The sequence below is a fragment of the Thamnophis sirtalis genome, unplaced genomic scaffold (assembly GCF_051295495.1).
Source record: "Thamnophis sirtalis isolate CommonGarterSnake01/CBP01778 unplaced genomic scaffold, rThaSir2_p1.2 scaffold_7, whole genome shotgun sequence".
Lineage (NCBI taxonomy): Eukaryota > Metazoa > Chordata > Lepidosauria > Squamata > Natricidae > Thamnophis > Thamnophis sirtalis.
Genome location: NW_028261387.1, coordinates 58467511 through 58481661, shown reverse-complemented (window position 1 = coordinate 58481661; position 14151 = coordinate 58467511). Strand labels below are relative to the sequence as shown.

Genomic DNA, 14151 nt, shown 5'->3' with positions numbered 1-14151 from the left:
AGCAACAAGTGAATTGACCCATTATCCTGAGCTGAGTCACAGACAGACATGGGGAATTCAACCCAGCCAGCAGGAAGGGGTTTGGCCAACATCTCTTACTAGTCAGCCACTGATGTTTGGGATGCAGCCTGTGAATCAAGTACCACTGGAATGGGCTTCCTTTCCAGGTCATGGATGGGAGAGATGCCAGTGGACACCTGATCTCCCTCAGCAGATGGCACCATGTCAGATAACTGGGCAGTGGCCAACCAAGGATTGAACCCTCCCCCACTGAGTCCAGTCTCACCTGCAATGCCCCAACAGGTTCTTATCCCACCTTCCATTCTCAACAATGGAAGAAGGAATGAATGAGGGGGAAACTGCAGAATGATAGCGGAACAATGTGATGAGGTAATTCCTAAGTTTACAGATGCAACTGGGTTCCGTCCCTTGGGGGGAGGCAATAAAATGCCACTGTTGCTGTCAACTTGGCCAGAGAGCACTAGAGTGCCTGACTCCAGCCTCAATATCACAAATGTTTGCACCAACTGCCAGGGGAGTAAAGAGAAGGCCCCATATGACACCAGAAAAGGGTCATCTGGGCCAACAAACTCAGAAAACTGATCCTCAACCTAAAGTGATGAAAAATCCAACCAATGGGGAGACCTCGGGAAAGAGAATAGTGTAGACAACACAATGGTAAGTGCACCTGTCCATCCCTTCACCTTCCAAGCTAAGCTCCAAGGACTCAAAACGGGGGTGGAAGGGGAAGTTGAAGCAGTCGTGGACACCGGCTGCACTCAATGCTTAATCAGCATGTCAATTGTAAAGCAACTAGGGATATGCACAAGATCTCTAGCCCACCCCTTTCAGGTTGAGCAGATAGATGGAACACTAATTGGGGGAGCCCGGCCATGCTAATGTTCGAACTGGTAAAGTTACAGGTAAGCTGCCACTATGAGCTTCTTAGATTCACTGTGGTTCCAAAGATGCCGGAATTAATTACCTTGGGGTTGCATGGCTTGACAAGTGGACGCCTACGATAAAGTGGGAGGACAGCAGTAAAAAATTGATGATTGCATTTGGCCCACTACCACCGGTGGAGCCAAAGGGCCACCCAGGGATGATTGAACCCAAGATCCCAGAACCTGCAGCACCTGCAGCAGAGACAAAACCCCTAGGTATCCAACAAGTACCAAAAAAACTTGTTGGCGGATGTTTTGTCGAGAAAACTGCAGTACTAGTAACAAGGAAGAAGTTGTTCCCCCTATCATTTCTTTCTCACACCAAAAGGTAGCTTAGGTCACCACCCGAAGCCAGGATAAGCTGATAACAGCGTTGAAATCGACACTCCTGGCAGACCCGTGGTTCAACAATAACAAGGTCATTCTAATGATGAACGGTGGCTTAGCCTGGAAAGGGTTCAAACTGTACATCCCTGTGGGGTTGAGACTGGAAGTTCTACAGCAAAGCCATGATGCGAAACTAATAGGTCACTTTGGATTCCTAAAAATGCTCCACCTCGCCAGGCATCAATTTTAGTAACCAAAGATGAAATCAGAGGTGAAAGATTACATAAAAAGCTGTGCTACTTGCGCAACAATGAAACCACTGCTGGATAGGTCCCCTGGACTACTACAACGAGTGGCCAGTCCTAGCCGACCATGGGAGGAGATTGCAATGGAGTTCATCATCAAGCTCCCAGATAGCAGCGGGAATAGAGTAATCTGGACAGTTATTGATTTGTTTTCCAAGCAGGCGCATTTCATCACTTGCTCAGGGTTGCCCACAAAGAAATTAGCGAAAATGTTTGTGAAACACATTTATTGCTTGCATGGAGTGCCCAGGAGGATCATTTCAGACCACGGAATTCAGTTCACCACCAAGTTCTAGAAAGAGTTCCTGAGGTCCATTGGGTCCACACAAAGACTCAGCTCAGCGTTTCATCCCAGCACAAACAGCACAGTGGAGAGGGACAATGTGATGGTGGAACAATACATCCGGTGTTACGTGGACTATCAAGACAACTGGTCGGACTTTCTACCCTTCTCCGAATTGGCGTATAACAATGTGGTCCATAGCAGCACTGGATTAACTCCTTTCCATATTACCAGTGATATGAAATTTGTTCCCATGCCTGAGCTGCCTAGAGAATCTCCCTCCTCCATGTCTTGAATGAATGGATGGACACACTAAAGAAACGATGGGAAAATATGAAGAAAGCTCTAGCAGATGTGGCAGGAACCTACATCGCTCACTCCAACCCCCTTTCATGTGGGGGACAAAGTTTTTGTATCTACCAAATACGTAAGATTAAGAATGCCTAGAAAGAAATTTGGTTCAAAATTTCTAAGTCCATTCCCAATAGTTAAGATAATTAACCCAGTTACAGTTCAACTCAGTCTACCCAGAATTCTAGGGAAAATTTACCCAGTATTTCATTGTAACTTGTTGAAACCAGTAATTGGGTCCAGCAGCATTAAACCGTCCACCCAAGATCCCTCTCCTCCTGTAGTGATAGAAGGAGAGAGACATTATGAAGTGAAAAAATCTTAGACTCCAGGCTGTATAGTACTTAGTGCATTGGAATGGGTACCCTTTGTCCAAAGGTACTTGGGTGAAAAACTGGGACCTAAAAGTGGATGTTAGTAAAACAATTCCATGAGAAGTTTCCCAACAAGCCAAAGAGTCCCCCTGGGAGGGGGAGGGAAGAGGTGGTTAATTCTGTTACATTAACCCCTTTGTTATTCTCTTTTCAGGAAACATTTTTCTTCTGAGAAGAGGCCGCCTGTCAGGCCTACAGCCGGTTCCTTTTAGGATCTTTGGCCTGCCACACTCTCTATTATTTTACTATGCTTTTTCATTAGTGGGGAATTGGGAGAGGGAATAGTAAGGAGAAAAATGTGTTGTTGTCAAAATAAAAAATTCCTTTCTAGAAAGCCAAGGTCATTCTTTGTCTCTGCACCTCTGTACCTAACAGGAACTGGATGGGTGGAACTGCCAGCATGGCAATGGATGATTGGACCATGTGATGGACTTGTGGGTGTGGGATCATGCAAGATCATGAACTTTCAACTGGGTGGGAAAAACCCAGGAAGCTCAGATTCGGGTTTCCACAAATGTTCCAACATGTCTCTTAATAAATTGGAACTTTGAGGATTACTTTGCTTTGGACTCTGATTTAATTTTGGATGATACTTGGAATGCTGACATTCTATTTTGTAGCCCCACAGAACATGCATTACTATTAAAGTATTAAAATTAAATGAACAACTTTGAGCAATGTATGTTTTGCAAAGTAAGAGTGACCATAGTAAGATCTGTGAAGCAAAATATGTCAACTTGAAACCTTAAAATCTATTCTTTTCCCTAATCCACAAAAACATCCACAAACTACCAGATGCTCCTACCCAGTTATATGACTGCATTTTTGGACATAACCCCTGCATCCCCACCAAATGCAAATATTAGGGTAATGTGTGGTTGTTAAGTCTTAATTGAATTTATAGGCTAAATAGAATAAATATCTCTATTTCTAGTGGAAAGAGCTGTGATACCTTAGTGATGACTAACTTTTTTCTCCTCATGTGAAGAAATCATGTGTGTGGGCACTATCGCACGCATGCATGTGGCCACACCCACAATGCAATGCGCCCCACTCCTTGTGCATGTGCACGCGAACCCTGCACATGTGTGTGTGAACCCTGTGCATGCAAACACACACACACCAGCGTGGCCTACTTGGAGGGGAGGCATTTTCACCCTTCCCACGGTCTTGAGGTTTTCCTCGAGCCTCTGGGAGGGCAAAAACAGCCTTCCTCAGGCTCCGCAGGCCCTCCAGAGGCCGGAAACAGGCTCATTTCTAGATATCTGAAACTTCCAAGAGGCCCATTTTTTGCTTTCCCCAGGCTCCGGAAGCTTTTCTTGAGCCTCTGGAGGCTCTGGGAGGCAAAAACATCCCCCAGAGCTTCGAGGCATGCATGGCAGAGACCTGAAAATCAACTGACTGGTGGGAGGCACGCACATGCATGTGCAGTGAAAGTTAGCTAGACAAGGGCTCACATGCCCACAGAAAGGGCTCAATTTGCTACCTGTAGCATGCGTGCCAAAGGTTCGCCATCACAGCCTTAAGATCTTTAAAACTAGAGCTGTTCTTGTTTTTGACCAGAGAAAAGACAGGATAGCTCCTAGTTTATTCACCACTTGAATTGCCCAACTACTGAATGGCAAGATAGGTTTCATGTCTTCCTTGGTGCAAGGCAGTGCTGTTAAATGTGCTAAAGCATGCTAGCATGTCTTTTCCATATACAAGTGCAGCGGCTCACGAGGTTAGAACTCTAGGTTGACAATCAGCTAGCCTGTGTTCGAGACCCGAATTCTGCTTTGTGATGAGATGAGCTCCCATCATTCATTCCAGCTCCTGCCCACCTAACAGTTTGAAAGCAAGTAATCTGAAGTAGATAAATAGATACCATTTTGGTGGGCAATTAACCTGGAAGGAGTCCCCAACCAGGCATCCCTGTGCAATGGTGATGTCACCATCTAATCCTTTCAATCCAAAAATTCTCAGCACTTCCGATGCGAAAGCAGGAGCAATCTGCAGAAAAGCATTGAATGCCAGCAAAATAGAGACAAGGCAAAGGCCTTGTCCAGATGACCTGACAGATTCTCCATTTCTTTACAGCTAGGGTCTTCCAAATGTGTTAGACTGAATGGAATTGATCACAACTGTAACACATAATTTCAACCAGCTGGCTGGAGTATACGTACATTATAGCCTAACATGTCAGAGGATACAAAATTGGGGAAGACTGCTTTCCAATATATAATTGTAAACTTTCTCGCTATTACATTTCTTTCTCTTTCTTAGTTCAACCACAATATTGCTAATCAATCTAATCCTCTCAATATTAAGATTTGATATTTGGCAGAATTCAGTTTTTTAATTACCTGATAATCAATTCTAAAATCAGAGATTGCTAAGCTTCTCCAAAGCTGATTGCCAAGTAAGAAGTCTGTGTTCCACACTTGGCTCTTATACCTTGCTACTTCTAATATTCAATGAATAATTAAAGTTTTAAACTCATTTATGCCTGAACATATTCAATGATTATCAGAGGAACAAGTAATGTTTTTATTGCTTGCACTTACTATGCCTTAACTAAGTGTATAGAAAAGAAGAGGATTATCAACTTTTCATATCAGCTTTGCAGAGTATATTACAAATCCTTTATAAAATGGTAATTTTACTCATCTCTTTCACCACAGTTTATATGAGTTTATAACTCAGTGAATGTCTGTCATGCTGGTAAGATGCTATTACATGGCCATAAATAAAGCCATTCAAATCTGTATACGCAGAGACACAATTGTGTGTAAAAATATGCCCATTCTATTTTATTCTACAACTGGAAATTCACTTCAAATCAAGGTTTTATTACTAGTTCTGCTGCTGAATTCTTATGGCCATTGAACAACATACTTTTGGACATAAAAGATAAAGAATAGCATGAAAAGTATGTAATATAATAACAACAAAGTATAATACATACATAAATAAATATACCTGCGTAAGAGACAAAATATTATACTTCAATCATCAATAATTTCTGTTCAAGAGAGAAATAAATTTTCAACAGAATTTTCTTCCAAGCTTCCAAATTCTAATCTAAATAATCTTTATACATTATACATTGGTATCTTTATATTAAAAACTATTTCATGCCTTCATCAGAAAATACTGAAAATAGCTGACAACTTCACATATATTTTCTACTTGGTAAGTCAGAAGAAAAATGTAAGTATGGAAAGGATGAGAGTTATGAAACTTCCTGGAATAAATGGAATTGATGAAAGCTGCCAGACATTATAATATGGGGGCAAAAAGAACTCCACCTTAGAGTAAAACTAGTTGGTACCCCTGCAGTGAAGAAGGGGATGCAACAGAGCAAAGTATGCCACATTACCATTTATTCTGACAAAGTGAACCAATAAAAACAAAAATCCTGCAAAGGTATATGCATTAGTGCTTGTCACCATGGGAATAGTTGGTATTCTGAAAAATGGCCCATGATTATGTCTTCACAAGCTTTAGCATCCAATATTTTAAACACAGAACTTAAGGGCTACTTAAAATCTCCTTGAAAATAGAAATAAAAATAGAAATAGAAAAGTATGGACACCTGCAAATCCGCCCACGTTAAGAAGTGCATTTTACCACCTTGACTCAGTGATGATGCTTACTTTATAGCATCCTCTAATTCTTCTCTAAAATTAACATCAACGCTTGAAAATATTTTATTTCACATTTTCCTTAAAGGATACATTTATTCAGTTAGGGTTTTACCAAAAATGCTGAAGTTCTTGGAAAAGAAAAGGTAGGATATCCAATGTTTTCATACTTTTCTTCTCCACTACATTGTTCATGCAGCAGGGAACATCTCCATTGTATGTTATGAGTTGTTTTTAACCAAGAATCCTGCAATTCTCAGCTTGATTTCCAAGGTCATACTAGCTTGGTAAATAATCCCCTCCCCCCCACGAATATTTTGACTTTCAATTGTTTTATAAATCAATTTGTGAAAGTGGAAGCAGGAGGAAATTAGGGGACAGGATGACTTCTTTAGGCATCATCCTTCCATTAAAACATTTTTGTTGAAAAAAATGTGTATGTGTGTGTACTATATAATTCTTGTTGCTTGTACTTGCAGACATCTCATTATCCAAAATATGTAAATCTACACATATCCTCTTCTATTGGATTTTTTATTCTAAATTTGTTTTCTGAATTTAGATTTATTAGGCAAAACTGAAGGAGTTCAAAGAGAAAGCCTGACATTACAGCTTTTTTATCAAACAATTGCATTTAAATAAGCACATCAAGAAACTTGAACCTTAAACTCATTAAGGCAACCAATTATTAATTTTAAAGTTGAGAATGTCCAAATAAATTCTGCTAGTGATCATTGCCTTCATCACAGTAATTTTTTTAAATTTAAAATTGTTTAACAATGGCTTTATAAAAGTAGTTGCCCTTTTTTGCTGCTTTGATCTCTAGGAAAATGTTCATTACATATTCAGAGGCACACATACATAGACACATATGCACACATATCCCTATTTCACTCTTAGAACATTCAGCAGACACTGCAGCTGAACAAAAAATTAAATCATAAGATACAAATGAGTCTTTATATGCACAGAAAGTAGTGTGTAAGAGAAATCCACATATTCAAGAGCTAGTTGTGATTTACTATTAAAATCCAACATAAACTTAATCTTTATATTATATAAATAAACTGTCTCACTCATCCTGAGAAACATAGAGTGTGTCTGTACATGTATATTCCATATGATGGAATAAAAATTGATGGACTATCATACTGTTATAACATTACAATTCTGTTCTGTCTTAAAATATGTTGGCCTCATGCATCACATTCCCCCAAATCAAATTGTTGCCTCTTATTCCAAGAAATTTCTTGACAAATTTCATGAAGAGAATAATTTAGTGAAACTGTATGTCATAAACAAATTTTAATCCCTCTAAAATAATTCCAGACATTATTAGAGAAATTTATCTTCATATGCACCTAGCAATAAATTAGGAAGTGAAGAAAAAATAGATCCTCAGTGATTATTTGAAATGAGACTATGTGTTTAGGTAAAAGATTAGAATTGATTTATCTATAGAAGGACATGAATGGTAAAAATAGAATAAGGAATAAAGTACATGGAATCATATTTCATCTGTCTTCTCCCATATATTAGGGAGAATATTCTTTAAGGGGGGGAGAGAGACAGAGATTTCCTTTCTATTTGTGGGGGGAGATTATTACACCCCCCCCCCAAAAAAAAACCATTAAATCCTGATCCCCTTGCACATAAATTTCCTACATATAATGTAGGCACCACTACTGAAAAATGGGATCTTCAGAACACCATTCTATTGTCACCTTGGAAAGCCATCTACAGGAGTAAATATACTCATTTGAGGATGCATTGAAGCATTGCATGCCTGAGCAGGACTTCTAATTTTATTTCATTCCATTTATCCTTGGAAATACTTAGGAAGACTGATATGAGTTTCCAGGCAAGACTTCCTTCCACATACTTATGAAGCTGAATTTTTTTTTTAAAAAAAAAAACATTTTACAGCGTAACATCATTGGTGCCTCCAGCTTCTCTTGTAACTATTTCCAAGTACTCCCATTAGTAATTGCAGCATATGCTGATACATCTCAAAGAAAATATAGAGCTATTGCACAACTCCTGAAACGTCTTTTCAACACTGTTGTGTCTTTCACAGCACACAAGAAGTAGAACCAGCCTTCTGACATTAGGTCATTAAATACAAAAGCAGTTTGGAAGAATGCCTCATGTATGGAAGCCAAAAATGCAGCCGAACCGGAGTTCATAGGTTCTGCTATTGTTAAAAAGCTCTGTTGCATCAAAAGCTGTTATGGTCAGAAAAGAAGCAGTGAAGCAGAATTACTTTAGAAGTATCACTTTTATGCAGATACAAGTATGCAACAGACATGAGCGGAATGCAAATTTGAATTTCTTAGCCCAATTTCCATCAGCTCTTTCTCGTCAAGCGAGAGGCTTTGCTTTCAAATGAGAATTAGAAAATAGCTTGTATACGAAAAATGACAGAACTATATTTACAACTCAAAAGACTACAATGCAGTTATGCCTGTGAGACTCAAGCAGCATTTGCTTTTTCTCTCTCTCCTCAGACAGGTACTTATTATGCCTTTCCTGATCAATCTCTTCCTCCCTCCGCCTTTTCCCTCTCCCTTTACATCCCTCTCCCCATATGCCCACTTTTTATGTACTCCTACCACATTCAAGGATATACTCTAGGTAGCAGCAATGGGACTTATGCACTTGCAAGCAAACCAAAAAGGCTCCCCTGCCCTTACGGACAAAACTATCTTCCTAAATACTCAAGGTCAGTGGTCCCCAACCTTTTTATCGCCGCGGACCAGTCAGCCTTTGATAATTTTACCGTGGCCCGCTGAGCGCGCGCAGGGGTGGGGGGGCGTTGTTCGCGACGACACATTGATTGTTTATATATCAGATTGTTTTGATTAAACAACTTTTATTTTATTGTATTTAAACATGCCTTACAAAATAAAATACAATTACATAAATATAAAGTGCTTTAATATGCCCCCCCCACCCGGACAGACTTATGTTTCTCAAAGACCATCCTGAACCCTCAACCTGGACCAACCTTTCTGCCCGCCCTCCCCCTCCCCACCACATTCGGCGGGCAAAGAACAGAGCGCGCGCGCGCGAATGCCGTGGAGAGAGAGAGAGTGTGTATATATATATATATATATATATATATATATATATATATATATATATATATATATATATATATATATATATATATATATATATGCTATATTTATGCTGATAAATAAATAAAGGGTTTACCTTTACCTAATCAATTTATTTATTTATCAGCATAAATATAGCAAATGTAACAAAAAGGCAACAGTAAAAAATATTGGGTTTCTGTCTGGATGGTCTCTTGTGACGAGCCTAATGACAGAGAGTGGAAGTGTGACCTTCCTCCCATACTTGGGCATACCAGGGGTTGTGACTTTAAGTATATATATATATACACTTAAAGTCACAACCCCTGGTATGCCCAAGTGTGGGAGGAAGGTCACACTTCCACTCTCTGTCATTAGGCTCGTCACAAGAGACCATCCAGACAGAAACCCAATATTTTTTACTGTTGCCTTTTTTGTTACATTTGTTATATTTATGCTGATAAATAAATAAATATATATATATATATATAACTGTTTGGGAGTAAAAGCGGGGAGGCGCACCCGGCGGGGGGGGGGAGGAGGAGGAAGGAGGGTGGGAAGGAAGCTGGCAAGCGAAGAACAGAAAGTAATTAGCAAGGATTAAAACGACCTGCCGGAAAAAGGAGAGGGGAAAAAAAAAACACCAGATCTGACGGCTAGTGCAGCCTCCACCGGAGGGGCTGCAGAAACACACACCGCCAGTCCTGTCCTTCCTTTCCAACCAGTCTCTCTCCGCGCGCGCATACACACACACACACACCACACAAACACACACCCGCCGGCAGATATGCACGCACACACACTTTTTTTTTTTTTGCAATTGGCAGAACTACGGTTTTCTTTCTTTTAAAAAAAAATAATTAAATGGAGGTGGGGTGTGTGTGGAGAGAAAGGGAGAGAAGCGGACACATAAAACCGAGCCGCACTCGCAAACCACAGCATGCATCTGGGTGACAAAATTGCAGGGAGAAAGCAGGAAAAGCCGAGGAGAGAGCAAAAAAAGAAAAGAGCCAGACCAAGCGCGGCAGGGCGGGAAGGAAGGCGATGATGATTGGGGGAGGTTTGAAAAAGCAGATCCAAGCGCAAAAGTTACTGAGTCATTTCAGCGGCGGCCAGAACAGTTTTCTTGACTCCCTCCCTCTCTCCCTCTCTCTCTCCTCTCTCACTCTCTCTTTCCCTGGCGATGGATCGGTGCGGGAGGGGGGGGAGAGAAGGGAGGAGACGGCAAGGGAGGGAGGGAGAGAGAGCCGAGGGTGGGACCAAAGGGGGGGAGAGAAATGCATTTAAGAGGAGCGGATTTAAAAGAGCGATCATGGCCCCCGGCCGCTGCGCGGCCCGGTGCCAGGTACTCCACGGCCCGGCACCGGTCCGCGGACCGGGGGTTGGGGACCACTGCTCAAGGTGATTATTCACTTTTAATTGCTTCCAATCGCAGGAAGCCACACAGGAAAGCAAGGTTCAGACAGTTCTCTGCAGTTATTAATCCCTGAACTTCCTCTCCTTGCAGGTCACAGTAGAGAATTCAGGGATGGCAGAATATATTTTTAGCATGAAAGATAAATTAATACTATTATGTTAATTATGTAAAAATGTATTCACTTTTGAATAATTAAAATCCCACTATACAGGTTTTATTCTACAAACACCTGAAGTTCAGCCCATTATCAGTTAAAGGTAAAGGTTCCCCTCACACATATGTGCTAGTCGTTCCAGACTCTAGGGGGCAATGCTCATCTCCATTTCAAAGCCGAAGACATCTCCGTGGTCATGTGACTAGCATGGCTAAATGCCGAAGGCACATGGAATGCTGTTACTATCCCACCAAAGGTGGTTCCTATTTTTCTACTTGCATTTTTACATGCATTCAAACTGCTAGGTTGGCAGAAGCTGGAACAAGTAACAGGAGCTCATCCATTATGCAGCGCTAGGGATTCGAACCACCAAACTGCTGACCTTTCTGATCAACAAGCTCAGCATCTTAGCCACTGAGCCACCGCGTCCCTATAACATTTCAGTAAAAACTAAAAATGTATACCACTGCTTTTTAATTTTTTTATCTATTTGGTTTTTGGTTTTGTTTTGTTTTGCTAATTTGCAAATATTAACTAATGGCTAATTTATATTACTTGGTTTCATTACAAAGGGGCTCTCAACATCTTCCCTTAATTACCAGCATCAGAAGGAATATCCTGACTATCCTTCTATCCTGAAGGAAGAAAAAGGTTCAGATGAAATGGACTTGAATGAAAGAAAAGAACATTGATGGTCAATTTTCAAAGCCCAGCTCATATTGAGAGCATATGGTATGGGAAAGCACTTTGACAGAAATAGTCCTTAGGCAGCATACATTTGTAAACCAGACGAAACATGAAAGAGGAACTCAGCTGGAAACTAGATTTCCCCCATCAATGTTTATTCAGTTGGTTGCCTGAATAAATCCTGAACCATGAGTACACAACTTTCAGAAAGAGACGGGTGAAATAATATTAGTTCCTTTGGAACAGCCTCTGCCCTTATATCCTAGAGACCTCTTAGCTTTCCAGAGGGCTGTGAAGAGGGGAAGAAGCTGGATCTTCCCTAAGCATTGGGCGTGGATGGAGGTGAGCTGTGAGGACATTTGGTCTGACACCTGGGGAGAAGGAAATTTGTTTTTAACCGTGCCTTCATAGAATGTCATGAGCCACATAATCATTATATGGGATAGTGTTGGGCCTATTGGCCTCTAGTTCTTCAGGTAGCCAAATCAGATGAGGAGGCGACAAGCAAGTCAGGGCCAGCATCAAGGTAATTCTGAGAGCTCCGAGGGGGACGAGGGAATGGAGCTTTCAGAGATAGAGATAGAGGCAGAGCCTGGGCCTTCCATCAGCCTTCAGATGGAGAGTCAACAGCTCCCAGATTTGGAGTTGGCTAATGAGGAAGAGGAGGAGCAGCTGAGTGCAGTGTTTGATGTGCAGATGTGCAGATGTGCAGAAGGAAGAAAAGAGGAGAGGAGTGGAAATCTATGGGCTGGTCCTTGGGACAGAAGAGTCCCTGCTGCTAATGAAGCCCACCCTAGCTCTGGGGATAAAAGGCAGGGGGCGGAGATAAATAGGTGTAGCAGACAACTATTCATCTACCTGACAATCAGCCACTGATAGCCTGCACTTCCAACTCCTGTCTAGAAATTATCAGAATTCTTGGAATCTGCAGCGCCGTGTTTGTGTGTTTTTGTGTGTGTGTGTGTGTGTGTGTGTTTCACCTCTCCAGTCATGTTATCATATTCCATTTTATCATATATAGAATTAGAGTTGATAACAACATTTGGAGGTTCCTGAGAATTTTACTTACCATACTTTTTGGACTATAAGACGCACTTTTTCCCCTCAAAAAAGAGGCTGAAAATCTGGGTGCGTCTTATACACTGAATACAGCATTTTTTGCCTCCCTAAGCCCCGCCCCTTCACCAAAATGGCCATGCATACCCTTATGTAGGCTTTCAGACAGCTCCTGGGGGCTGGGGAGGGCAGAAATGAGCAAAAAACAAGCGTTTTTGTCCAGCCCCCAGCAGCACTCTATAAGCCTCCATAAGGCTATGCATGCAAAAAAAAATTACAAAAAGTGCCCATTTTTGCAAAAAACGGGCATTTTTTGCTCATTTTTGTCCCTCCCCCCCAGCATGCTGCCAGCCCGCCCCAATGCTATTCATGCCCTTTAAAAAAAAAACGGGCCTGTTTTCGCAAAAAATGGGCCGTTTTTGGGAGGTTTGCAGAGTGCAAAAACTTTTTTTTTTCCTTTTGGAAACTTTTTAACTGATTGATGAGAATTACATTGATCAAGTGCTGTACCAGCAGAAACAAAGTCTTGGGTGCTGCAGATTGTCAGCAATTTCATTCTCCAGTACATGGATAAATACACCTGGAAACATTTACCTATCTACCCTCTCTCCCTCCCTACCTACTATATTACTCTCTCTCTCTGCCTCTATCTACCTAGATACCTACCTACTCTCTCTCTCTCTCTCCCTACCTACATACTGTATTTCTTTCTCTCTCTATCTTTCTATTTCTCTCTCTCTATCCCTCTATCTACCTACCTACACGCTCAGCTTGCCCCATCTGTAGCTATTGCGCAGCTATCGTAATTTCAATTTTTTTCAGCCCACTTGATTATTAACAAAGCAAATTAACACTTCTGACAACTGTAGTTGCAATATCTCTGGAAGGCAGCAGAACGAGAAAAAATGAAGTACAGTATTCTATTAAACACTGCAGATTTACAAGAAAAGAAATAATTTGACTTACCCGAATGGCTTCTGTGATATGATGATGCCTGTGTCAGCCTTCCCCAAAGCATTATAAGGCAGAGAGAGAGCACCAATACTCCTTTGCTCAAACTTTGGACGTTCCTTTCACTCATTCTGCCATGCCAAAAAATAAATTAAAATGAAATAAATTAAAATGCCTTACATTGGGGATAGAGAACTTTGCGGTCATAAAGTAGGGAAAGAAGACGATGCACAATTATAAGATTTGATTAGATTGTTCTTTCTACAAACAGTGAAATTATATTTCAGCATTTCTGTATTACAATCTTCCCTAATGATAAATTACAAATATGTCATCCTAACATAACCTTTTCCCTGTGAATCAGCAAAAAATCCCACTGGCAGGATGCAGATTTTTAGAACACCAAGTCCTTCAATGAGCTGTATAAAAAACTGTTTCCATGCTTCTGCTGGTGAAAAATAAAACAGTTCTTTAAGCAGAATTCTGAGGAATATCCAAGCTCACATTTTTCTAAGAAAAAGTTTTATTCCCGTTATATGGCTGCATACACACATTCAAACATAGATATAGAAGAGCTC

At 40.9% G+C, this 14151-nt stretch overlaps 1 protein-coding gene across 2 annotated transcripts in view; it reads right to left on the bottom strand.

The window, feature by feature from the left end:
- Nucleotides 1-14151, bottom strand: part of TAFA3 (TAFA chemokine like family member 3) — a 103464-nt gene that overhangs the window by 45494 nt on the left and 43819 nt on the right. For both annotated transcript variants that reach the window (XM_087720145.1, XM_087720146.1), the window contains exon 3: nt 13589-13704. In XM_087720145.1, the coding sequence (XP_087576271.1) occupies nt 13589-13703 (115 nt within the window). In that variant the 5' untranslated portion in view covers nt 13704. The remainder of the gene's footprint in view (nt 1-13588; nt 13705-14151) is intronic.